A 23,630-nucleotide genomic window follows, 5' to 3' on the forward strand; every position below is an offset into this window, starting at 1 on the left:
AACAGCAGAGCAACTTTTAAATTTGTTTTAAATTTAAATCACTCTAAGCTATAATACAATAATATAAATATAGTTCTACTCTGCCTACATGCTGAAGAGGATGCTACTGCTGAATTCAGTGACAGGCAGAGTTAGGAATACATACTCTTCCCAGCCTTCCTGGTAGTTGGATAGCACTAAAAAGGAAAAAGACCTGCACCACCAATTTGGTTTCATATAAACAGACTTAAAACCCCCAAAGCCCAAGCCACACAACTCACATTAAAATAAACACATTCTAAAAATATTTGAAGTTTGATTTACCTCACCGCATTTGGCAGCCTGTTGTGTTTTGTCTTTCGCAAATGGTCTACACGGCAAAATTCCCATGCGTGCTTACAGAAATAGAAAAGCCAAGTAAATAATTCAGAACTTTGTGGAACTGGATTTTGAGTCAATAACTGAAAATCGCCCTTTATATGCAGAACTGAGGTGCTGTACTCCCCTCAGCCTGCCTATTCACAGAAGTCTGGAGAAATTTTAATTCCACGGGGCTACACCTCCAGACAACACTCATTTTCAATGCTAAACAAGAAGCACTTGGAGATAGGCTGTAGCACAAGAAGCATTTATAGAAATTATATAGTAAATATATGTCAACAACGGCTACATTTCAGAGTATCAGTGCTGACTCCTGTATCACTTACAAACAAGAAACGAAGCCATACCTACACGATTTGTAAGCAAGCTGTAACACTGTCCTTACAGCTGCCATCCTTTTTAGTTGCTTACACAAGAGACTCGATCTAGAGTAAGCCAGTTCCTCTGATTTGATTTAAAAAAATAAACTATTTATGTTCAGCATCAATCCCATTGCCAAAGCGTAGGACAGAAATTTAACAGCAGCACCAGTCCAAGCTACATTCCCCCCCGGTGACAAATACAATAGATATGACAGCGGGAATGTGCCTGCTAAAAAGACCATGTCATTAAAAAAAGGTATGGCAGTCATTCCAACAGCAGCGTATCTGCCGCCTTCTTTCTAACAACAGCTACTGACCTAGCTCAGGACCGCTCATTTGCACTACTTGTAAAGTCAGGCAGCTCTGTGAAACGCAATGTTTACAATATCAACTTAATACAGTTAATACCTTAATACTAGGTCCCAAGTATATATAAAAAAAAGTGTCTTTTAACTATCAAATTTCAGAGGAAAAACTGGTGAGCATTTGAATGAGCAGCCAAGTGTTTCCTATACCTGCTGTGGTTACCAGAGACACACAGCGGCTAATGTGTGAAATACACGGCCGTGGTGACAGAAAAGGCTCATTTTTTCCTTTGCCACTCTCTTGAAGAGACCATTACCTGAACTCAAAAGCTGTTCATCCAAAGATGCAAATGCCTATAAATTGAGTTTAAAATCTACATTCCCACCTCCCCGCCTTACTTCTACTGCCAACCTTCAGTTGTTCATTAATTAGCTGGGGGATGTTTTCTAGCTTTATGACTTTCAAAGTTTCTTTTAAATTTTTCTACCCTCTAGTTGAATTCCTTTCTACAGAATCTTTTCCAAGAAGGAGGAGGGAGGACAGAAGGGCAGCAAAGTGATAAAGGCATATAAAATGCTCAAATTCTTGAAACGTCTAATGAATACATATGTGCTTTATCTCCAACATCTGTAATAGCCATCTGTTTTAAAACAAGCAACTGCAAGATTTTCTGATGAAAGCGTGATTTTCGTGCTTGCGCTCTCTCTTTCAGTAGATATAATATTTTCTATGGTTATGACCTGCACTGAAGCTGATGGGAAAGCTGTTATTTCCTCCGGGCTGTCAGTTCCCCGTAGTCTCTGTGACTCAGGACAGGGTACCCAGAGCTTCCCCAGCCAGACACTCAGCGGGGCAAGGAAGACGACCTTTTCCTGGCAGTAGGAGCTTCATGAACTTTTCTCTGCATTTGGGCTACTGCCAGGTGGCCACACTTGTTATTTACGCGCTAGTTTGCCCACGGTAAGTTGCTTGTTTGGCTCGGCACTGCAGACCGTAAGGTGAACACAGGGAACACTTAATCTGCAAAAATGGAACAAGAGGTTGGAGGAAGCCGAGATTTTATTTCTGAAGGTTGGTACGCTTGGGACTTCAAAGCCTAAGAGCGTTTTCGTTTTGTACTGCAAATGTGGAACAGTTTAGCGTAACATAGTTAAGTTCTTCAAGCGCTGCCTGGTAATGTTACTCTAAATAGCCTGCAATCCGACTGGTCGGAGCAGAGAGTTATTCCTTCCAGGTGCATGCCTGTATAAAAACCTCTGGAGCATGCATCCGCCCACAGGAAACTTCCAGTGCCCTCTGTCACAGCAGGTACCCACACAGCTGTCCAGCTAACCTCGTCTGACATGCCTTTGCGTTCTCTGCTAACTAACTAAGGAAATACATTTGTCTGAATTCTTGTATTTCAGGTCAGCTGTGTTAGCCAACGAAATCCAGCTTACCTAACCACTACTATTTCACGAGGAGTGACTATCGTTGCTGGGTTTCAGTGTTCGGATACATTTACCTTGTGGACTCAAATATTATATAGGTTTACTATAGTGATGTTCCTAGCACTGACATTTCCTTTGTTTCCTAGCATTTACGTTAATCTTTCTTTTTTTTTTTTTTATTTAGTGCATGATAACATGAGAAAATTGCGTAAGTGCGGATGTTTGTGTATGGTATGAGCGTACAGCTAAGCCCTATCTCGCATAGAACACGCTGCAATTGCATTTCCCATGTGAGCAAATGGAATTGGCTTTTGCCCAAATAGTCTTACAATTACAGACTATTATATACGATATATATATGATATAATTATAGAATTATATATGATAGATATAGCATAGAATTATGCTGTGCAATTTTGTGCAGAGGTGAGAGAAACACGTTTCAGCAGAGTTGTGTTTACAGCTGAAGACCCAGTGACACAGTACCGCTTACTAACCTACTTTTTTTTTGGCCATGTAGCTAGATTTGAAAAGCTCTTTCCAAGCAATGGATTTGGAAGAGGCACAAAGTTTAATCTTATAGGGGATAAACTGTTACCTTAAGGTTTATCACCATCTTACAATTTGCCACTCAGTATTTAATTACCTTGTTAATTTTAAGTGGCATTGTCAAATAGATATAATTTTGTTAATTACTCTTTCTTCCTTAGGTTCTGAAGAAATCAAATGCGCTTTTGTAAGTTATTTTGTTCACGACAGTTTAAGACTATTAATGAAGTCAATACTGGTTTAAAAACTTTGGAAAGCACAGAATTTAGATGATTATTACCCATCAGGATCATTTTGGAAAGAAATCGGCTGCTAACATTCAGAAAGAGCCAACATTTTCTAAGGGAGCAGATTTTGGTTGCAATATTATTAAATCAAAATTCTTTTAGAGATACAATTTTCAGTAAAATATGGATCACAAAAATGTCAAAATAGTAAGAAATGTCAGTTTTTACAGTTCTAGAAGCACAGCAGCAACCTGACCATATTACACAGAGGGCATGTAATAATGCAAATGCCACCTACTTGCAAATACCTTACTCAATATTCACTCGTGTCTGTAGTATTCAGGTACAGTTTGTCACTTAAAATGACAAAATAAAGCTATGCATCATTAAGGCCAAGATGCTAACGTACTTGAATTCTTGAAATTATGAGACTAAATCTCTCCTGTAGTTTGCAGCTAAAAAAAGCCTTACTTTTTAACTCCATTTTATGAAATACATCATTTAATAGTTATGGCAGTGGGATATAGATAGATAGATATATACCCTTTTCTGTTCAGCAAAACCTACACCTATGAAAATATGCTGATATTATCATAGCATCTAGAAGCCCCAGCTATAAACCAGAGCCCAGTGTGTTATGTGACATACAAATGCCGAGTGCATTATCTTTATCCCCCCCAATTTGCCAACTAAGAGCTCAGGCAACTGATGGACTTCAGGACCACACCAGTCTCACCACAGTACCAGTGTAACAACTAGGTGTTTTTTAGACCTCCTGATCATCTTAAGAAGGGATTTAATAAAAACAGCTAAGTGTATTTATAAATATTTAAGCAGACTCTTACTTTAGAGGAGCTCAAAGGACAAAATGGGAGCAAGCATAACAATTTTTAATTTGAAAATGTAATATAACATTTAATTGAATCTAGAACGCAGTCTGTACTGAATGAATGATAATAGGGTATATATATAATGATCAGAGATGCAACTGTATTTGCTGCAAGTATTTAACAGTGGATGAACAAATATGTATTTACTAAACATGTTTCCAAGCTATTTTCTGGTATTCACTGCTACCCATAGCCAACTGAAATTTTGACCTCTTGCAATAAGAACTTGTCTAAGCAAGGAAAAAAAAAGTACAGAAGGATCACTTTCTAGCCAGACTGACAAATTAAACCGTTTACTCATTAAACAAGCCCTTCTGGTTTTCACATAAAAGAGTATTGGACAAGGCAAAGTTTCCTCCTGCTTTGTAATTTCAGGACTGGCTTTTCACTTAAATAGCACAAATTTAATGCGACAAGAGCATTACCAAAACCCCCAAAATTCCCCTCCCCAAACCCCCAAATTTGAAAATACAGTGCTTTGCATGTTTAAACATGAAATGTACAGAAGACTGGGTCTTCAAGCAAGCGTTTTCTGGCTGTAGCCATCACCTGTTCTGACAGATCCTTCTCTTTTCATTACGCACCTTCCCCATTACACAAGTCTTAATATATTTTCCCATAGATTTCCTAAAACATTAAAACATGACTAGATTTTAATCTAGCTCAAAGTATGAAAAAGAGGCACTGCTGAAAATTGGAAGTACAATTCTGATTACATGAGAAACCTTTGCTGTTGTAAGGCACACTTTCAGGTGTGAAACGTGAACATGGATGCATTCACTCATGTGTCAGGGAATGCAGTAACTACAGCATTAACTTCGGTCTCTTACCTAACATCATCGTATCTTGAAACATACACAAAAGTACACAGCCAGAACGTGTTACTAGCTAGATGGAGGCTCGCTGAGGAAAAAATAAAAATACATCTGCAGAAATCAATTTACTTTAAAGCACCCTCTTTTCTGAAACAGTACGAAATCACTGCCATGACTGAACAAATGCAGTGTCAGAGGAGTTAGAACAAATCCTGTCCTTGTGAATAAACAGAGCAGCGATAAGGAATATATCAGGTATCACTAAAACTGCACTGGTGTCAATATCATGTGTGCAAATAAACCATCCACACAAGTCAGCAGTCACTCTGCTCCTTAAAAAACTACCTGCAGGCAGTGCTGAACCTCCTGGCTGCTGCCAAACCTCTCCCCCTTCTGGCCAGGATATCCAGAACAGCCTCCTGCAGTATAATGCAACCCAAATTACACAACACTTTGTCTGCAGTGCATGTGGCTGGAGAGAGAACAAAGAAATATGCATTCTCAAGAAAGAGCAAAATAAGGCCAATCATGGATAAAAACATAGCACGCTCCAGCCATCACGATAGGTGGAAAGGGTGAACTTGTACAGTCCCTGGCCAGAGCAAGTTACAAACCATTTTTTTTCTCTTTAAACATATATATGTGTGTGTATATATATCTACACACACACACATACGCATATACTATCATTCAGTGCTATCACTGAAGAAAACTAGTTAAGCAAAAGGTTTCACTGGCACATTTCTCCTCAGGCAAATTTAGATCCAGTCCTACTCCTGCTTTTACTGGTATGGAGCAGTTCCTGCCTGCGTTGGGTGCTGCCCTGTACACAGAAGATGCACAGTCATTCATAACACAGAGTTTTCCAAAAAAGCTTACCGATTCAAACTTCTCACTGCAATTATTTCCTAACCGCAATCTGCATACCCTGCAGTTCACTACATTTCAGGGCAATTCAGTTAGCTGTTCTGCAGGAAAAGGCAGAGAAGAGAAGGCAACTGTATACAAGGAGACAAAATCAAGAGCACTGGCTGCAGCAAATTAACCAGTTTTATCATAGGAATGCCAAGTCCTGAGTTCTTTGGGACATAGTAAATTACACAGATAAAAAGTCATAGACATTAAAAGACAGTTCATCTTTCTCAGCTGTTGCTTCAACTGATAGGAGTAAGTAAGGAGCTCACTTTTCAGACTGATTCTTGGCATCAGTTCAGTGACATAATGCTAAGATTTTGCATAAATGATAAACATGATAAAATAATAAATATGATAAGCATGATAAAATAAAAACTCTGATAGTATTACTGCATTACCAGAAAGTGCTCGCAGCAATTTCCAGTGGAGTGGGGAATGTCACCTCACATCATGGCTTCCTGTCCCTTCAACCCACCATTGAAAAAACCCCAAAACCAAAGCCCACCCAAACTACTCGCTGTCTTCTTCCAGTCATACCTCATACAACGAGAGTGCCCGCAAACTTTTACGACATTATTTTTCCCCTTCCATTTCAGCTCTTTCGCCATGATCTCTGCACAGCAGCCACCGTTCCCCAACAAAATTCAAAAAGTAATGGACGGCCAAACTGAGGAAGAAGAAACTTGTGAAGAGCAGTGTGACTCTGAAAACTGTACTTGCAGCTCCAAGCACGCATCATCATCAGCAGAACTGGGCTCAGGTTTAACCCAATTTAAATCCTGCAATTGCTATGGCATGCTAGCATTTCAAACTTTCATTTTTCTCAGTCTTCAAATAGTAGAAGTCACTGTGTGACTTTTCCTTTTGATCTCTATTTTTTACCCACCATTTCCCCTTATGTTTGTATTTGTTATCAGACTAAATCTACAAAAAAGACTATCTCCACAATTAAGATGCATGCTTAAAAAGGTCTCTGGATTTTATTTAGACATCTAAGAATTATTTCTCAATTACAATCAGAGATATGATTATAATATGCATTGATTGGGCTGGCACTGTGGAAGCTGTGGTATTACAAGTTTCAACAGGCTAAACTGCTCAAACACCTCCCAAGGATTCCAGGCAGGCATCAATTAAAATCCATGCAAGCCAGAGCAAAATTTTTCTTTGCAGTTAAAAGTCAATTTTCTATCATCTATGCATATCCTGCTAGCAGGCTTCCAACAACAGTACGCTCATTCAGAACAGTGTCCTTGTTTTCAGTGAGATCAGATGGAGCAGTTCAGCAGAGCTCTCCCGAAAAATCTCACCTACAAGCCTACTCACTACGATGAGACATGCTAGCAAGCACAACTGTAGTACTGACTCACTGAACAGCACTGTAGTTGTCAACATAAAGAGTATCTTACAACCCTCTTTCTGTGGAAGAATGGTTAAAAAATAACCACTAAAAAGAGCTAGGTTTTCATCAATGTAGGAGGTAAATCCTAAATTCTTTTGTAAAAAGCTTAATGTTCTAGATGTGTTGGCCCCACAAATGAGAACTACACCACCAACACCTACATGGCATACTTTGGCATAGTATGAACTACGGCATACCCCAAAATACAACCTACCTAGGTCCTGAAAGTCTTCTAGCTGTCATTAGCAGAGTTATATATTTGAATTAGTAGATTTTTCTAAAAGGCTCGTTTCTATCTGTAAATTGCTCATGCAAACACTCAGAGCGGCAGGAAACGAGCACGGCTCCTTTCACTCCCTGGCCAGCCAGACTGTCTGCTTCTGGACAGCAACTAGTCTCAAGGCCAACGGCCTGACAGCTTTTCTAGTCCGTATGTCTACAGACTATTTTCACAAAACACTTTTTACCCTTTAAAAAACTGCATATAAACACCTGCATATAAAAATACAAATTTCATCTTTTCTCTCACAGATTCACCAGTAACTCTTAAAATACTGCAGAACTGGGTTCCTAGAATTTCACCCTACTTTGATAAAGAGCACTACACATACGTTGGCCACCAGATCGTCATTCAGGAGTCCATAGAACACTTTGGAGCCGTCGTATGGCCGGGGGTAAGTACGTGATATGGCACCCAGCAAGCTGACGCGACAGAAGAGTAAACCATGACAGTGGCACACAAATATTAAGGAAGCTTTCTTAGATGACACTTCCGACAGCAGAGGTTTCCCTATGCAGAACAAAGTTGTGAAGTACTTCAGCAGAAAGCTCTGCCTCATGCTAATTTGCCAGTTCACGCCAAAAGAACTGTGGCACCTAAGTGTAAATTGGATGCAGATGTTGAAAAAAAATTAAGAAAGGGAACCCAGGAAGAAGTGTTCAGCTTCCTCCATGTTTCCAATCAGTCACTGCTGGGAAGTAAACAAATCAGCAGTACAAAAAGGAGGCTGAAAAAGAAAATACTGGGAGATTACATAAAGGAAGTTAAAACAATTAAATATGCTTCTTTTAAAGACCAGGCTGGAACAGTTCCATTGCAGTATGGAAAACCATACTTGCAAACAGTTCTTCAGTCTTTGCTTCTCCTGCTCTTAAAAACAGAGTTTTATGTGGACTGAGAAAACTGCCTTTGAGGGAAGACAGGATCAACTGATAGACATGCAAATCAGGATTTCAAAAATTTTCAGATCCACATTTATTGAAAAAGCTCACAGAAAATGGCAGACAATTTCAAAACAATAGAGAAAGTACGGGTGGGTGAAACAGTATCTTATTTTGAAATGTCAGATCATCAGTTCTCACATTAATCAGGTGTCAGAATGCAGACAGTAAAACTTTCCAAGAAAATCAAGAGGTTGCACAAATTGGACTGGCGATTCATTAGCTGTCAGCTTTCCCAGAGCAGGTAGCCAGTGTTGCATTATGAAAAGCACAAGAGTTAAAACAGTAACAGTAACACAATTCTAAAGAAGAGAAGCAAAAGGGGGAAGTTAATTTCTTTGGCATCAGTTTATGATGTTTATAAACAGCTGATTTATGTCCTACTGATAAGACCTTTACAAAAGTCTAATAAGGAATACTTCCATACAGTGCTGCTGGTTGTTTTTTTTTTTTTTTGGTTTTTTTTTTTTTTTTTTTTTAAAGTTTACACTATTATCAACAGACAAGTGTGTTGTGTTGGTAAATAACAGATTTTTAATATTTCCTTTGCAAAAAAAAAAATTAAAACAAGCCAAAAAATCGGTTTTCAAAAAAATATTCGCTGAAGCCTAAGTCTACTTTGTGATAGTGATAATAAACCATAACATTTATGGTAATAAACCAGAACATTACTTTTTACATATTGTTAAACCTCATTTGTTGTTCTGACTGTATGGTTCACATCTAAACACTGCCTACCTTGAGCTGTCAGAGGACTCACAGTGTATAAAAGTGTGTAGCAAATCCATATCCCATAAACCTAAAACTAAAAATAAGCTGTTTAACATTTTTTTATTATAAAAAACAGGACACTTCATAATTCTTTCCATATTACATTTTTATGTTACAGCCTTCAGTGTTTTTCACTGTATATATAAAAAAAAAATAACCTGTATAAAAACATCTAATGAATTTTTGTGCAACTTACCTGTTACTCTCTTATGGATATGTGTTAACTATTTTAGGCACTGGCTTTATCTCAATATCTGGAATCAAATCAAGAACAATTCAACCTCAAAGACAAAAAAGTTTTGGAAATCGGCGCTGGAACAGGCTTGGTTTCCATTGTGGCCTGTATCTTAGGTTAGTAAATTCATATTTCCTTTTGGATTTCTTGTGAAAGATGATCTAGATCTGCCACTGTCACTTTAAGGCAGTGAAGCAACAGTTGAAGTAAACCTTGTTTGTCACTGCCTTTTTTTAAAAATGAAAATTATTGTAAAATACTGTTTTGTTAATAAAGTAACTACCCTAGTTCTTGGTGAAGGGGAAGCTGGGGGAGTTAGGCAGATAAAGTTGGGGTTTTTTTTATATATATATCTATATCTATCTATAATCATAGAATATGATTATAGATGAATATATATAATCATAGAATTTGGGGGGTTGGAAGGGACCTTAAAGATCATCTAGTTCCAGTCCCCCTGCCAGGGGTGGGTATGTTCAACTACATACCTATGAATTGAAACAAATCCATGTTTTCTTTAGGAGCTTATGTTACAGCTACTGATTTGCCTGAAGTTCTTGAAAATCTTTCATATAATATTTCAAGAAATACACAAAACATGAATATGCACAAACCTGAAGTGAGAAAACTGGTATGGGGAGAAGGCCTCAACGAAGACTTTCCTGTATCAACTTACCATTATGATTTCATACTGGCAACTGATGTTGTATACCATCATGCAGCTTTGGACCAGCTGCTAGCAACAATGGTGTATTTTTGTAAGCCAGGAACAGTATTACTATGGGCAAATAAATTCAGATTCACTACAGACTATGAATTTTTGGAAAAACTTGGCAATATATTTAACACAACTATTCTAGCAGAATTTCCAGAATCAAATGTCAAGCTGCTTAAAGCCACAGTAAGAGAGAATTAAAGAGAAAACTACTACTAATTTTGATTTAGTGGCAGCACCTTACGGTTTGGAATGTTTTGCAGCATTACGGTGCACCTTCTGTGCATTTATGTTAGTAAAGTTGCAGTTGTATCTGAGTTTTGCATTACAAGTTATGAAAAAACTGGCAAGACAAATGAAATAGCAATTTGTCTCTGGCTGATACATATGACCTGTTCAAACAGACCAATTTCACTCCACTGAAGGAACAATGTTAGTAGCAATAGTTAGTAAAAGGCTTTAACAGAAAGCACTGATCTTCTGGGCTGCACTGAACTTCTGTTGTTTGTAAGGTGTTTTCTTTCAGCAAGTTTCATTTATGTATCTTTCAGAAAACAATACAATTTTTAGCTTCGTTATTCGGGGGGGTTTTTAATTATAAAATAATCTTTTAAAATATCAGAGTGCACGTGGTGGTTTTTGATCTTCAACTTTGCACATTTATTCTGTTGTGTTTTACATTTTTAACATTATTAAACATATATGTATAGCTTTACAATACCTGATCGAGATTTAACTGTCTGGCACTTTTATACATGTATCAGCCTGTCCTGATACTCAACTTCATATGGATTTTTGAGTTTGCCTGAAATCACTCCAAAATGAAGATTTACAAGAGCACCTATGCATCAGCAATTCCGAGTTACACATTATAACAGTTTGAGAGGTTGAATTTTTCTTAAAAAAAAATTAAATGTAAACTCTTGCAAACAATACAGGTAATGATGTCTCGTTACTTTAGTCTAATAAATAAGATTTTAGCTACTCTTGAAGTAGCTTTAAGGCCTTCATACAATTGAAATTAAGATCAAACATGTTAAAATTCAGTTTACTGTAAAAAATACAGAGCTTTTACAGGTTTGCAGTTAAAAGTAACAGTTAAGAACCTAACACGCATGCAGTAAGCCTTTCCAGCCTAATTCCAAATCCTTGGTGTTGGCAGTTCTGGCACATCCATTGCCAGCAATGGGATGCACAATAAGGAAACTCCCTGATGACAGGAGTTAGGTTAACAGGTATTAAGCTGTACCCAGGTGCCTTTACTGATAAATACACACAATTTAATAATCAGCATTCAGTAATGAAAACATGCGTTCCAATAAAAAGTCAAACTTATCTTTTCATATCCTGCCCCATATAAAATCACTTTAAGTTTACAATTGTTGGTTTTCTAGAATACACAATAATCAGGTGGATACATGACAGGAAGCCAGTTTTCAGTGAAAGTTGCACAATGAGTCCATCCGAGCAATTTCATGAGCTGAAATAAGAAAGCAAACATAAAAAAATAAGAGACACTCTAGAGTCTTATTCTTTTAAAAATCTAAATCCTTCCAATAAACAATGCATTGACATCAACTTCTTACTAAAGATGTCTATTGTCAGAAAGATAACAGATTGGAGAACTGGTGACCTTTGAATTACTTAGTCCTGAAAGGGGAAAAAGAAAACCATTCTATATGATCTATAGTCTTTCAACTCAATGCACAAAAATTTTGTCCTAGGAGTTACAGTAATTCCCATTAATTCTCCACCTATATTCTACTAGCAATAATTGTGATTAATAACAGTAAACGTAACAGTGGTTAAACAGCAACATAATGGGATTTTAAATATGCAGATCATCTTTGGCTAAGTTGTCTCTACTTTCTTTATGCCCCAAAGTAAGTTCCAGAAAGTAAATCTGCTAAAAGTGACAGTTACTCACAAACTAGCTATTCTAGAAAAAGAAAGAAGAAATCACTACTAAAAATGGAGGCCAAGCCACAAAAGCCTGGATAAAGTTAAAATGTTAAGTTTAGTGAGTTCTACAATGTAAAAGGTATCAAAAATTCAAGAAGACTTAGATCTTACTCTTATAAGCTTACTCAGCATGAACATAGCCCGTTACTTTACCAAACACACCTTACCTGAATGCAGTTTTTCAAGTTGTCCTTCGTTGGCTTCTCTTCTGCAAGTTTTGTGGCAAACTTGAGACCTCTCCCATACATTTTATTTACCAATGCGTGCTTATAGGCAAAAGTTAAAACCTACAATGTGAAAACAAAAACAAATTAGATATTTTAATATTTTAATCTTACCAGGCTTAACAAGTAACAGATTCTGTTCAGGCAGCAGAATTGATTTAAACGAAGTAAAACATTTACACAAGATAGCTTGCATTTTTCTTTGCGGTAAAACAGATGATTCACAGTAGTAGTTATAAACATGAACTTCCTAGAGACTATTTCTGAATTCATGAACATATTTGACTTCAGAACATCTTATGTAACACAGATGTCACTATTCTATTTTTTTATTCATCACATTTCTAGCTTCTTTGGATTTTCATTCTCTAGAGGCAACTGTATGGTATTAAAAAAAAAATAATTAAAAAAACAATCAAGAACCAGGCAGGTATATCTTTGACCCACAGAAACAAAGACCCAGTTGAGAGTTTTGATTCCTAGCAAGTCACAAACTTACTGCAGAAACAAGTATGAACGTACATAGTGAATGATACATATACACACACACACAGAGACAAATGCACATAATTATAAACAAGCAATGAAGACAGGTAAGCATGAAGACAAACTTCAGGTTTTGGGTCAGCTCCTCACTATCGGTAATTTATTAAGAAGAGATTATAAAAAAAGCTTCCTCTTGGTAATGCTAATTCTAAAGAGTCAGCCTACAATACTTGTCAATACTATAACTAACATGCACAAATGAATGTTTCTACTTAAGAGCTAATATAAAATAAATCAGGTTCTTAACACCCAAATACTGACAGCATTCAGGGTGTTGCAAGATAGTTCATACCATTTCACCAGTTACAGCACTAAGAATTACTGCAATCGAGACACTGTTTCATATATTCCCTTTGGAACACAGTAAACAGTTTTGTTTTGTTTTTAACTTTTTACTGAAGAGTGACATAGCAGCAAAGTTGGTGAATATGGTGGTATTTCAGTTGTTGGCAAAGTTTATGAAATCTTGTATTGGAGTTTGCTGTTCGTTTCCCCTCACTCATTACAATATTTTTCATTTCCTTTCCTCTGACTCCTCCAACAAAAGTTACATTTTCCCAATGTCTACTTAAAATATGCCATTAAGAAAAGCTAACAAAACCCTTCAAGGATGTTCAGAAATAAATACTTTGCATTACAGAAAAAGAAAATTTAAGTATTTCTTAAGAACATAAACATTAAGGAATCCAAGATCCAAATCCTGCAAGCACTGAAGAACCTTCCTAATTTTAGCTGCCTGAACACTTCCACTGAATGCTAAATCACATGCACAAGTCTTTGCAGGATCAATACTTAAAAGATTGAGCTAAAAAGAAATAACAAGCTTAATTATCAAGCAAGTAAAGGTTTAATTTTGAAGCTCTAAAGTATATGCCAAGCACTCAGAGTTACTCATTATTCTTCTGTCTTCAAGTACTTATTCTGTTGTGTTGAAGTATTCACTTAAGCTGTTGTAGCTTAAAACACACACATATATGCAACAATGAGCATACAGCACCATTCACATACAGATTTTCCAAATATTGGTATTGGAAAAATACTTTGCATGCTGCATTCTCAATCCAATTATTTTGGATATTTTCCTAAAGCAAGACACATTAGCAAACACTTCTGAATAACTGCTCCGTGGATCCATTAGCAGATTTAGTTGATTAAACTAAACTTAAAAAAAAAAATCCCTTCTGTAAAAGATGATAGAACCACAAAACAAAACCAAAACAAACAAAAAAAAAATCAAATGAAAAATGCATTGGAGCTCTCAGCAAATATAACATATCGGAGGCTAACCAGAAATAATGTCACTGCTCTATTAAGAAAGCTCTTACCTGACCCTGTAAGTTTTGAATGGTTATTGAACATCAGTGATAAAGGCAGGAGGAAAACCACTTGACAGCATTTCTTTCGTAACAGGGCTTCCTAGAGTTTTTGTGGCAAGAAAACAAAGCATTTTACGAAACACCCTTGCTCTGGCCAAATAAAAGTTTGGGTATTTCTAAATGAGAAAAAAGTTCTCTGCTGGACCAAAAGGCTGAAAACAATGCTCCAAGAGCTCTTGATAAAAGACAATAATTTCTGTCTTAGTGCTTGGAAAAAAACCCCAATCAACTGTATACAAATTAAGTAAAACTAGTAAAAGTTCATTAGCACTTCAAAAGTTAAGAATAATGCATGAGATGCTTTAAAATCAGAATAGGTTTACAAACAAAAAATGTTCGACAAGAAATAATACTTTAACTTGTACATATATTTGGTCAAATTAAGCCTTATAATTAAAATATTGCAAGCTTTACAAGATCACAGAAATGAAGATTATGATTCCTTGATGTGTGTAAACAAAATGTAAACTGGAGTGCTATTAAAATGTAACAAACAGCTGTTATCTGAATGTGTAACAACAGCAAATAAACCAATATGTAGTATCTAGAAGGAGTTGCTAGATGACATAATAGGAATGAATTCTAAGTATTTGATAATACTTCATAATTTCAATAAATATAATTAAGGCTAGCTTTTACAGAACAAGTGATAATGGCCCAGAAATTGGCCAAAGAGCAATAAACAAAGGGTAATAAGAAAAGGCAATGCGTTCTTCTAGGATACTGGAGGGGGAAATCACTGTTAGATACTTTATTCCCCAAGCTAATGGCCTGTAACACAAAGTTTGCTAAAAGCCAGACCCAGGGAAGTGGTTGGATGTCCATAGAATCATAGAATCATTTCGGTTGGAAAAGACCTTCAAGATCATCGAGTCCAACCATTAACCATGCCCCCTAAACCATGCCCTGGAGTACCCTGTCCACTCGCTTTTTGAATACCTCCAGGGATGGTGAATCAACCACTTCCCTGGGCAGCCCATTCCAATGTTTGACAACCCTCTCAGTAAAAAAATTTTTCCTAATATCTAACCTAAATCTCCCTTGCCTCAACTTGAGGCCATTTCCTCTTGTCCTGTCTCCAGACACCTGACAGAAGAGACCAGCACCCACCTCACCACAACCCCCTTTCAGGTAGTTGTAGAGAGCGATAAGGGATCCCCTCCCATCCGCTAATTAGCTGCCTAACTTGCCATTGGCTACATAAAGATGCATACTTAGGACAGTAAAATGCTGAAATGATCTCTCCCAAGACATTTGCAGGGCTAAAGTATTTAAAAGCCTGAAAACAATCTTTAAAAAACACTTTTTGAATCCAGCAACACTAAACTACCTAATAAAACTTTTCTAGTATCCTAATACTGTTACCTATGAAAACGAAAACAGACTTGTATATCAGTTCCTTCATTATTTAAACATTTGATTTAAATGTATCTATATTTACAAATAATTAAAATACTAGGTTAAGCAATATAATCTATAGATAACGCACTCCAACTACTTGTAAGAACACTGAAGTTGTAATGTTTATAATTACCAGCAAAAGAGTTTTTTCAGGTTCATATACATCTACGGTAATAAATTAAGGTTTCTCAGCTACGTTTGTTGACTCCTCTCTGCTCCATCAACTGGCCTATTACAAATAAAAGCAATACTCATACAAAAAAAATTGACTCATCGTATTTTCAAGAGAGGGAGGGGAGTTAAGGAAATCAAGGATCCAGGAACAAGTTTTTGGCAGTGATTGAATACGATCAGCTGGAAGAGACAGCAGCATCTGACAGTGCAGACAATCTGAAAAACAATCCAGACTAAAGATGTTTAAAAGACAAGATGGAAAGGTCTGGCACTTTTATTAAACTTATTTTTAAACACAACTTTTTGCTTTTCCCCAACAGGTAATTTAAAGGCTGAGGGGCATTCAATTCTACAGATGAGTCATTACCAGTAACAAATAGGCAACAACCTACTACTCTCCTGTAGCAGTTTTGTTTAAAACTGGGATTTTGGACTACAAATTTTAAAGCTATGTTCTAGGTAAAAGAAAAACTGCACAACTTATATTTCATTAGTAAAAATCCTAAAGCACTATCACAAATGTGTTGGCATAATCAAAAAAATACTTGCTGCATAGAGCCGTCTCAACTGGAGTTTATTTGAAATGCTTTTGTGTACACAGGGGACAAATATTTTCTTTCATGTTTCATTTAAAATAAACCTTCAGAGACAAGTGATCTAACTAGAAGAGCTGAAAGTGTGAACAAATGCACTTACTATCAAAAGTCAGCACCAGCTTCCCTACATACTTGCTGCAATATGGGGACAAGCAAGATACTTCAGGCGAAGACAGGCAATTCAAAGGAACTAACGAATGCCCTGTGGCAACACAGGTGGTACACCTGCACAGGAGAGGTGAAACAAGTGACAGTACTTGGTTTACTAGAGGGTGAGCAGAAACGCACAGAGAAGTGATAATGTTCCGGATCCATCTTTAAAAACAACACAGAAGAAAACATGGTGTCTCTGTTTTCAAAAATTTACTTAGCCTTTTAATTACTGACCTAGATGAACTTTGACTTATAGGAAGCTTAGAAGTAACAACACTTCGAGCAATATTTCTATCTAAAGCCATATATATACTTGAATGATCAGTGCAGTATTCAAGTGCCTTATTTCCATCCTTTCTCTCTTAGTTGTTCCATCTCTCGAGTGCCAATGCCACAAAGCCATGTCCACGTACAGGAAGAGCTCCACATCTTCGTTTCCAAATAGTGCTTTAGAATAAGCTGGCTGCCTCTTGAGGACTCTTATTTGAAGGACATTCACACAAGGTCTATCCCTGATCCTACATCACTGCTTCACTCTACCCTTCCTCCTCCCAAACCTCTTCTATTCCCCAAAAGGCAAGTAAGTCATGCAGGGTTAGGTGATAGAGCCAAGTCGCAACACTTCATTTTATCAGTCCAGAGTAGCACCACAGAAAGGCCATTAAAGCCATAATTTCTTGTCTTCTACCAAGATGAATTTTGCCAAGCACAAGTCAGCTGGCCTGAAGAACATAATCAATACTTTTGCCCTTACCCTAGCAAAAATACTTGTTTCTTAGACAGAATCCGTTTTGAAGCCTTAAACACTACTTTACAAAATTAAGTCCTCAACATTGTTCCTAAACTCCCCATCTCAAAGGAAGCAAGCTATATGAACAGTACAGTTCCCCTTAAATGGTCAAACCCCCAAATTCTCCTCTAACAGTCTGTAAAATAAAATTATTTGCACTAAGCTATTCAATTTGTTTTTAATATAGCAAAATATTCCAGAAGTACAACAGCACATTGCATGCAACACCAAGGTAGAGATTTATACAACTGTTTCTTCCAAGTAGACAGAGGAAGATGCAAAGGAAGACGACCAAAGGCCACTGCAGATATTTAAAACATTCTATTGGCCAATCTCTGGGGCAGAAGACACTTATTTTTATTCACACAGGACGCTGAGCGAGCTTTAAGCGCAATCCCACTTACAAAACTTGTCAGCCATTATAAATAATGAATACTGATCAGACAGCTTCAATGTAAGATGCAGTTTGGCAGAGGTGGGTTGAATGAAGGAACTGTAAAGTATTAAGTTAATTTTTGGAGAAAAGTTACAGCCCATGACACACGTGTACAGCTATTCTTATAGCTTACAACAAAGACAGCAGGAATATAACTGTAAATTTTTTTCTTACGCTTTTTTGTGTCAGGCCATATCATAATTATGTAGTCTTAGTCATTAATAATGACACTTAAAAAAAATCTAAATAAAGCATAGTTGGATCCTCATCATATGTTTATGATTTTGAATGACCAAAGAACATTCCATCATTGGCTGGAAACTGTAGTGCTAACAACTGTAACAGCCGGTCTGAACAGTGTAATTGCTAACTACAGCCAGTTCCTAAGAAAACTACTAGATGGACATGACGCCTATTAGTAAAGGAAATGAAAGAATATGAAAAGCAGCAAGCATGAATCTTCTAGTAAGCAATAAAGGAAAAACAAAAAAGTTTTTTCTCAGTTGATAACTCCCTTTGCCCTAGCCCTTTTCTCCAAATCTCTTATCAGGGGAAAAAAAAAAAAATCATTAGAGTGCTCTACCATCTCCTTTCAAAGCAAAATTCTCAATCCCATCAAGGCCCAAGTCACACGATTCTCACTCCTCATCCTTTTCAAAGAGTTTCTGGAAAAAGAAAACCTCAAAGTATAAAAGTGAACAATTAAAAGTCTCAGTTCCAATAATCATATGAAAGCTTTAAATAGCAGCATATATTTCTTTCCCTTCAAACTTTTTTTTTTTTTTTACCTTATTATCTACAGGTACTGCTGGGATTAGAATTACCATGGGAGAGATGAGAGGATACATCCATCGTGTGATCTTTAGACACATTGATAGCTGGCAAAACTAACACTACATCATTACTGACCAACATACATGCTCCTACATCACAGAAAGCATGAAGAAAACCACCACAGAAACTAGTGAGCTACATAAATTACTTGCCAAGCAGTCACTGAATCACAAAACGGTTGAAGGCTGAAGGTAGCTCTGGAGATCATCTAGTCTAACACCCCTGCTCAAAGCAGGGCCATCTATAGCAGGTTGCCCTGGATCATGTCCGATTAAGTTTTGACTACCTCCAAGGACTGAGACTTCACCACCTCTCCAGGCAACCCATTGTAGCGTTTGATCACCCTCACAATAAAAAAAACCCAAACAAACCCCACCCCACACACCCATAGTAAAAACAAACCTCAACTTTTTCTTAAGTAGAAGTTCCTGTGTTTTAGTTTCTGCCCACTGCCTCTTGTCCTGCCACTGGGAACCACTGGGAAGAGCCTGGCTCCATCTTCTTTACTCCCCCCATCACATATCTATACACAGACAAAATCTCCTTGAACTTTCTCTTCACCAGGGTAAACAGTCTCAGCCTATCCTCTTATGACGGATGCTCCAGTCCCTTAATTATCTCTGTGGCCCTCGTAATACTACTTATACTAGTAATCATAACTGTACTGATATAGGGCAATTTGTCCAGCAGCAAGAGAACGTAGAAGATGAACTGTATGCAGGCCAGGCAGGGCTGAGTAAGCGAGGCTGTCTATGTATGGGTACAGGACAGAAAGGCTGCAGAAAAGCACAGGACAAAGATGTACCCCAGGGGTCATTAGGATGTAGTACGACAGGCTCATTTTCTCCATTTTCAGAAGCCACCCACTTAAAATACCCACAGCACTCCAGAATGTTTCTGGGCTAAAAGTATCCTCAATGTACTGGTTTTGGCTGGGATGGAGTTAATTTTCTTCACAGTAGCTGGTATAGAGCTGTGTTTTGGATTTGTGCTGAAAACAGTGTTGATAACCCAGGGATGTTTTAGCTGTTGCTGAGCAGGGCTCACACAGAGCCAGAACCTTTTCTGCTTCTCCCCCCACCCCACCAGCGAGCAGGCTGGGGGGGCACAAGGAGCTGGGAGGGGACACAGCCGGGACAGCTGACCCAAACTGACCCGAGGGATATCCCACACCATAGGACGTCATGTTCAACATATAAAGCTGGGGGAAGAAGGAGGAAGGGGGGACGTTCGGAGCGATGGCGTTTGTCTTCCCAAGTCACCGTTAGGGATGATGGAGCCCTGCTGTCCTGGAGATGGCTGAACACCTGCCTGCCCATGGGGAGTGGGGAATGAATTCCTGGGTTTGCTTTGCTTGCGCACGCAGCTTTTGCTTTACCTATTAAACGGTCTTCATCTCAACCCATGAGTTTTCTCACTTTTATGTTTCTAATTCTCTTCCACATCCCACCACAGGGGGGAGTGAGCAAGTGGCTGCGTAGGGATCACAACAGTCAATCAGTTTAGATTTCAGTTTGACTAGTAAAACCAAGAGGGAAAAGCAGACAAACATACTGCGTAAACAGGATGGAAGTTATTTCCATATGAAATGCTACAAAAATCTAAGAAGTTTTGTTGGCCTTTCAATACCAATTTAACCATATAGAAGCATCAATTTTCAGAGCAAAACCTCAATATGCACTTAGACAAATCCATGGTTAAGGCAGTCAAAGAGACAGGTTCAATCCCCAATCTGTGCAATTCAAATCAGTTACTCATTCCAGGCCCAAAGCACAGAGCTCAAGGGTGCCAGGAATCAATATCTTTCTTGGGGAAAATAACGCGTAGCAAAGAGCGATAAACTCCCAACATGACATCTGTATCAGCAGTTTTTATGCTGAAGTTATTCTCATCAGCTTTAAAAGTCAAAAGACAGAGGGATCACTACACTGGAATGCAGTACTGTATTTACAAATAGATAGCAAGAAAATCATGTGCCAGACAATATGATTAAAGCACAAAATCTGCTACCACAGGATATTATAACCAGTTAAAGATTAGAAGAGGAATGCTGCAAAGATGTATATACATTAAAAAAAAGTGAGGGTAACCACCATCAATCTTCTTGTTCAGGCCTCCAGCTAAAGCACAAGTTCTTACCAGGAAGATTATTTACTGTTGAGGAAATTAAGCAATTTTTTTTAATTTCAAAGTTTTTCTTTTGTAACTATCTGAAGTGCTTTGGCAATTTAACTGAATTATAAACAAATACATTGATCACTTCATCTTCTACTAAAATGCAGCCATATGCAAGAGTTAAGTACAGCAACTAACTAATACTCAATAACTCAAGAGTTAAACATACAAAGTCATAAACTCTGAATTAAAAGCTACGTAACTAATCACCTACAATAGGTTTTTGGGGGGTTTTTTGTTTTGTTTTTTTTTGTTTTTTTTTGGTTTTTTTTTTTTACACTTCTGGAATAGCTGTCTTGAATGAAGCAGACAAAAACTTAAATCTCAGGATTAGGAACCTTGAAATGACAGGGAAATCTGTGTTAATAAATATGTAAGTGTAATTATTTTCAAGGGTTTCTTCCTTTACCTCTACAGACATTACTGACAGCAAAACACAAAACTTCTCTTGTCCATAGTGTGAAGAGGCTACAGAATGCAGGACTGAACAGAGTAGGGATGCTGCACACTTCTGTGTGTGTACAGCTAGAACAGCGTAGAGGTTAATCAAAAATACTCCCTGAAAGGTACAGAAAAAAGCAATTCAAATAAAGTAAGTAGCTTTTTCATGGAAATCTAGTACTGTCCTACACCCTTCCCTTAACCTCTATGTTCACATGCACAGAGATGGGCTTACCATGAATTTGACAGGCTTGGCAAAACCTCTGTGGAAAGAGGTCATTAAGGAAGCACAACATATGGGGACAGCATGAAAAAGTAGAAGGAAGGAATGCATGAGGCTATGCACACAAAGGCAGTGCTTAATTCCAGGAGAAACCATCAAAAAACCCAACATGCAAAAGACAAAAAATCTGCTCTGCTCTCTTACCTTGGTGTCAAAAAGATCAGTCCATTTTGTTGTTTCCCAGAACGTCTCCGTCAACGCTTCTGAGCAGCTCTCATGATCCTCATCTTTGCCTTCCGCATCACTGGAAGCAGCCCCTTCTTGGGCCTGCAGATGGAGAAGTTGGTCAGCCAGTGCACTTCCTTTTCGACAAAGTGCATCCACTAAAGTATTCTTCTGTTTTTCCATTTCACTAGAAAAAAAACAGAATGAAAAATATTAAGGACTTTTTGCAGATACCTCATTAAGAACAGAATCAGTGCTGTACTAAGTTTAAGCTAAAAAGTTTACAGCAGTTAGTACACACAAAATGAAAATAAGCACATAAATAATTTTTAAAGCATAGCTATTTACTGTAAATTAAACTAATTGTAAAAAATTTTGTAGAGAACAACCTCAATCATTCTTCTAAGTCTGAAATGCCTTTGATGTCTTAAGGTAAGGGCAACTCAGGATTCTAAAACTGAGTAAGCCAGCACCTAGAAAGACAGCTTTATAGTTCCTGGCATTATAAACAGAGAGTCAAATCCACCACTAACATAAGCAGATACAATTCTGCTGACTTCAGAGGAATTGCACCCACTCAAAGCACCATTGAATCTGGTGTTCAATTTCAGATGTTAGATTCAACCACATGACCTAATGGGTAAACTTACCAAGAAACATTTAGAATGAAGTTTATTATGTCATAGCTTTTGTATCAGCAATTCTAGAATTATACATAAATATTCAGGATAGCTAGAACAGACAGACTAGTTTTATGACTGAAATCTAGTATTTTATCTAAAACAATCAACAAATATGCACCTTCCATTTTAAGGGCCTGATCTTCAAATCTGCTGCTCTATTTGCGACTAAAATAGCACCATGCCACACACTGCGAAATCCACCAGTTATTCTCTAGACTAGGGTGTCACCTTCAAAATACTGTATTCCTAAGGATATATACTGGTAATTCAGAAGAACAGTCTAAAACTAAAGAAATACAACGGGTCTCAAAAATACTCTGAAGCACAAGTATGGTCATCATGCTTTTCACAAGTGAAATCTTTTGCAAGCAGTTACTACTGACCACTGTCAATTTTGTCTTCAAATACAGATCCAAAAGGTTGCAAAGTATTATGAAAAGGCAGGTAGCATTCAAAACACTTCTATATCAATATTCTAGTGGTCACTCTGATCTAATATTAAGCTTGATACAAAAACTTAGTACCCCATTTTTCTGACACATTTAAGTCCTGAAAGCACCCTTGTTTATTTTATTTAATATTTCTAAGAAAAAATTTGCAGGTTTCAGTGTTCCTGCATTCTGGAGATATAGTAAAAGAATAAAATAATTTTGCCGTCAAGTTTGAAATTACCTGTGCCCCAAAAAATAACACAAGTTATTCAAAAAGGTTATATAGTCATTCCATTTCCTATAAGCAGAGACAAAGTACATAGATTACAGAAATAGGATGCAAGAAAATTATTTACTGGGTAGGTACTTTTTTATAGTAGTTGCATCAGGCCTGGGATCAGTCTTCATGGCAAAATATACTGCTAATGCTGTCTGATCAATATGAGAGATTACAGTATTTGCAGCTTCAACAATTTCATCAAGTCTTTTCATTCGTTCCTAAAAGAAGAATAAAAAAAGGTGTTTAGCACTATGAAATCACACTACTCAATTGTTGATTCTGCTAACACTAGGATAATTGCAAAGGTATGCAGAAATATTTCAACATGTCCTTTTCTCCACTTTCTCCAATTTTTGATTAAAAAAAAAAAAATGGTAAGAAGTCTGCATTATCAAGATTTCCCGCATATGTAGTCCATTTCACTGAAAACAAACTGTAAAATGAGGTGGGTATATGTAAAATGCAGACTTTACAGAAAGAAA

At 37.3% G+C, this 23,630-nt stretch overlaps 3 protein-coding genes across 7 annotated transcripts in view; 1 reads left to right on the plus strand and 2 right to left on the minus strand.

The window, feature by feature from the left end:
• Positions 1–15,607, minus strand: part of ERCC5 (ERCC excision repair 5, endonuclease) — a 103,845-nt gene extending 88,238 nt beyond the window's left edge. Inside the window, exon 1 of the mRNA XM_052785675.1 lies at positions 15,594–15,607. The gene's annotated coding sequence lies outside the window, so the exon portion shown is untranslated. The remainder of the gene's footprint in view (positions 1–15,593) is intronic.
• Positions 1,884–10,399, plus strand: METTL21C (methyltransferase 21C, AARS1 lysine). Of its 2 annotated transcripts, XM_052785682.1 has the most exons (5): positions 1,884–2,099; positions 6,451–6,614; positions 7,788–7,930; positions 9,482–9,599; positions 10,005–10,399. In XM_052785682.1, the coding sequence occupies exons 2-5, from the start codon at positions 6,461–6,463 to the stop codon at positions 10,397–10,399; spliced, it is 810 nt and encodes a 269-aa protein (XP_052641642.1). In that variant the 5' UTR covers positions 1,884–2,099; positions 6,451–6,460. The 2 variants fall into 2 exon arrangements, with proteins under 2 accessions (XP_052641642.1, XP_052641641.1); XM_052785681.1 differs by lacking the exon at positions 1,884–2,099 and having other exon boundaries at positions 5,759–6,614.
• The window catches only part of TPP2 (tripeptidyl peptidase 2), a 58,803-nt gene continuing 43,660 nt past the window's right edge, over positions 8,488–23,630 (minus strand). For all 4 annotated transcript variants that reach the window (XM_052785674.1, XM_052785672.1, XM_052785673.1 and 1 more), the window contains 4 exons: positions 23,236–23,366; positions 21,734–21,941; positions 12,328–12,447; positions 8,488–11,678 (listed from right to left, as the gene is read on the minus strand). In XM_052785674.1, coding sequence (XP_052641634.1) covers positions 11,589–11,678; positions 12,328–12,447; positions 21,734–21,941; positions 23,236–23,366 — 549 coding nt within the window. In that variant the 3' untranslated portion in view covers positions 8,488–11,588. The remainder of the gene's footprint in view (positions 11,679–12,327; positions 12,448–21,733; positions 21,942–23,235; positions 23,367–23,630) is intronic.

This window comes from Harpia harpyja, chromosome 4 (assembly GCF_026419915.1).
Source record: "Harpia harpyja isolate bHarHar1 chromosome 4, bHarHar1 primary haplotype, whole genome shotgun sequence".
NCBI lineage: Eukaryota > Metazoa > Chordata > Aves > Accipitriformes > Accipitridae > Harpia > Harpia harpyja.

Bases quoted from the DNA above. Each gene is read 5' to 3' on its own strand.
- METTL21C (XM_052785681.1), top strand. From the start codon at position 6,290: ATGTCACCTCACATCATGGCTTCCTGTCCCTTCAACCCACCATTGAAA. The intron at 6,615-7,787 runs GTTTAACCCAAT...TTTCTCTCACAG, and splicing joins ATCAGCAGAACTGGGCTCAG to ATTCACCAGTAACTCTTAAA. The intron at 9,600-10,004 runs GTTAGTAAATTC...TGTTTTCTTTAG, and splicing joins CATTGTGGCCTGTATCTTAG to GAGCTTATGTTACAGCTACT.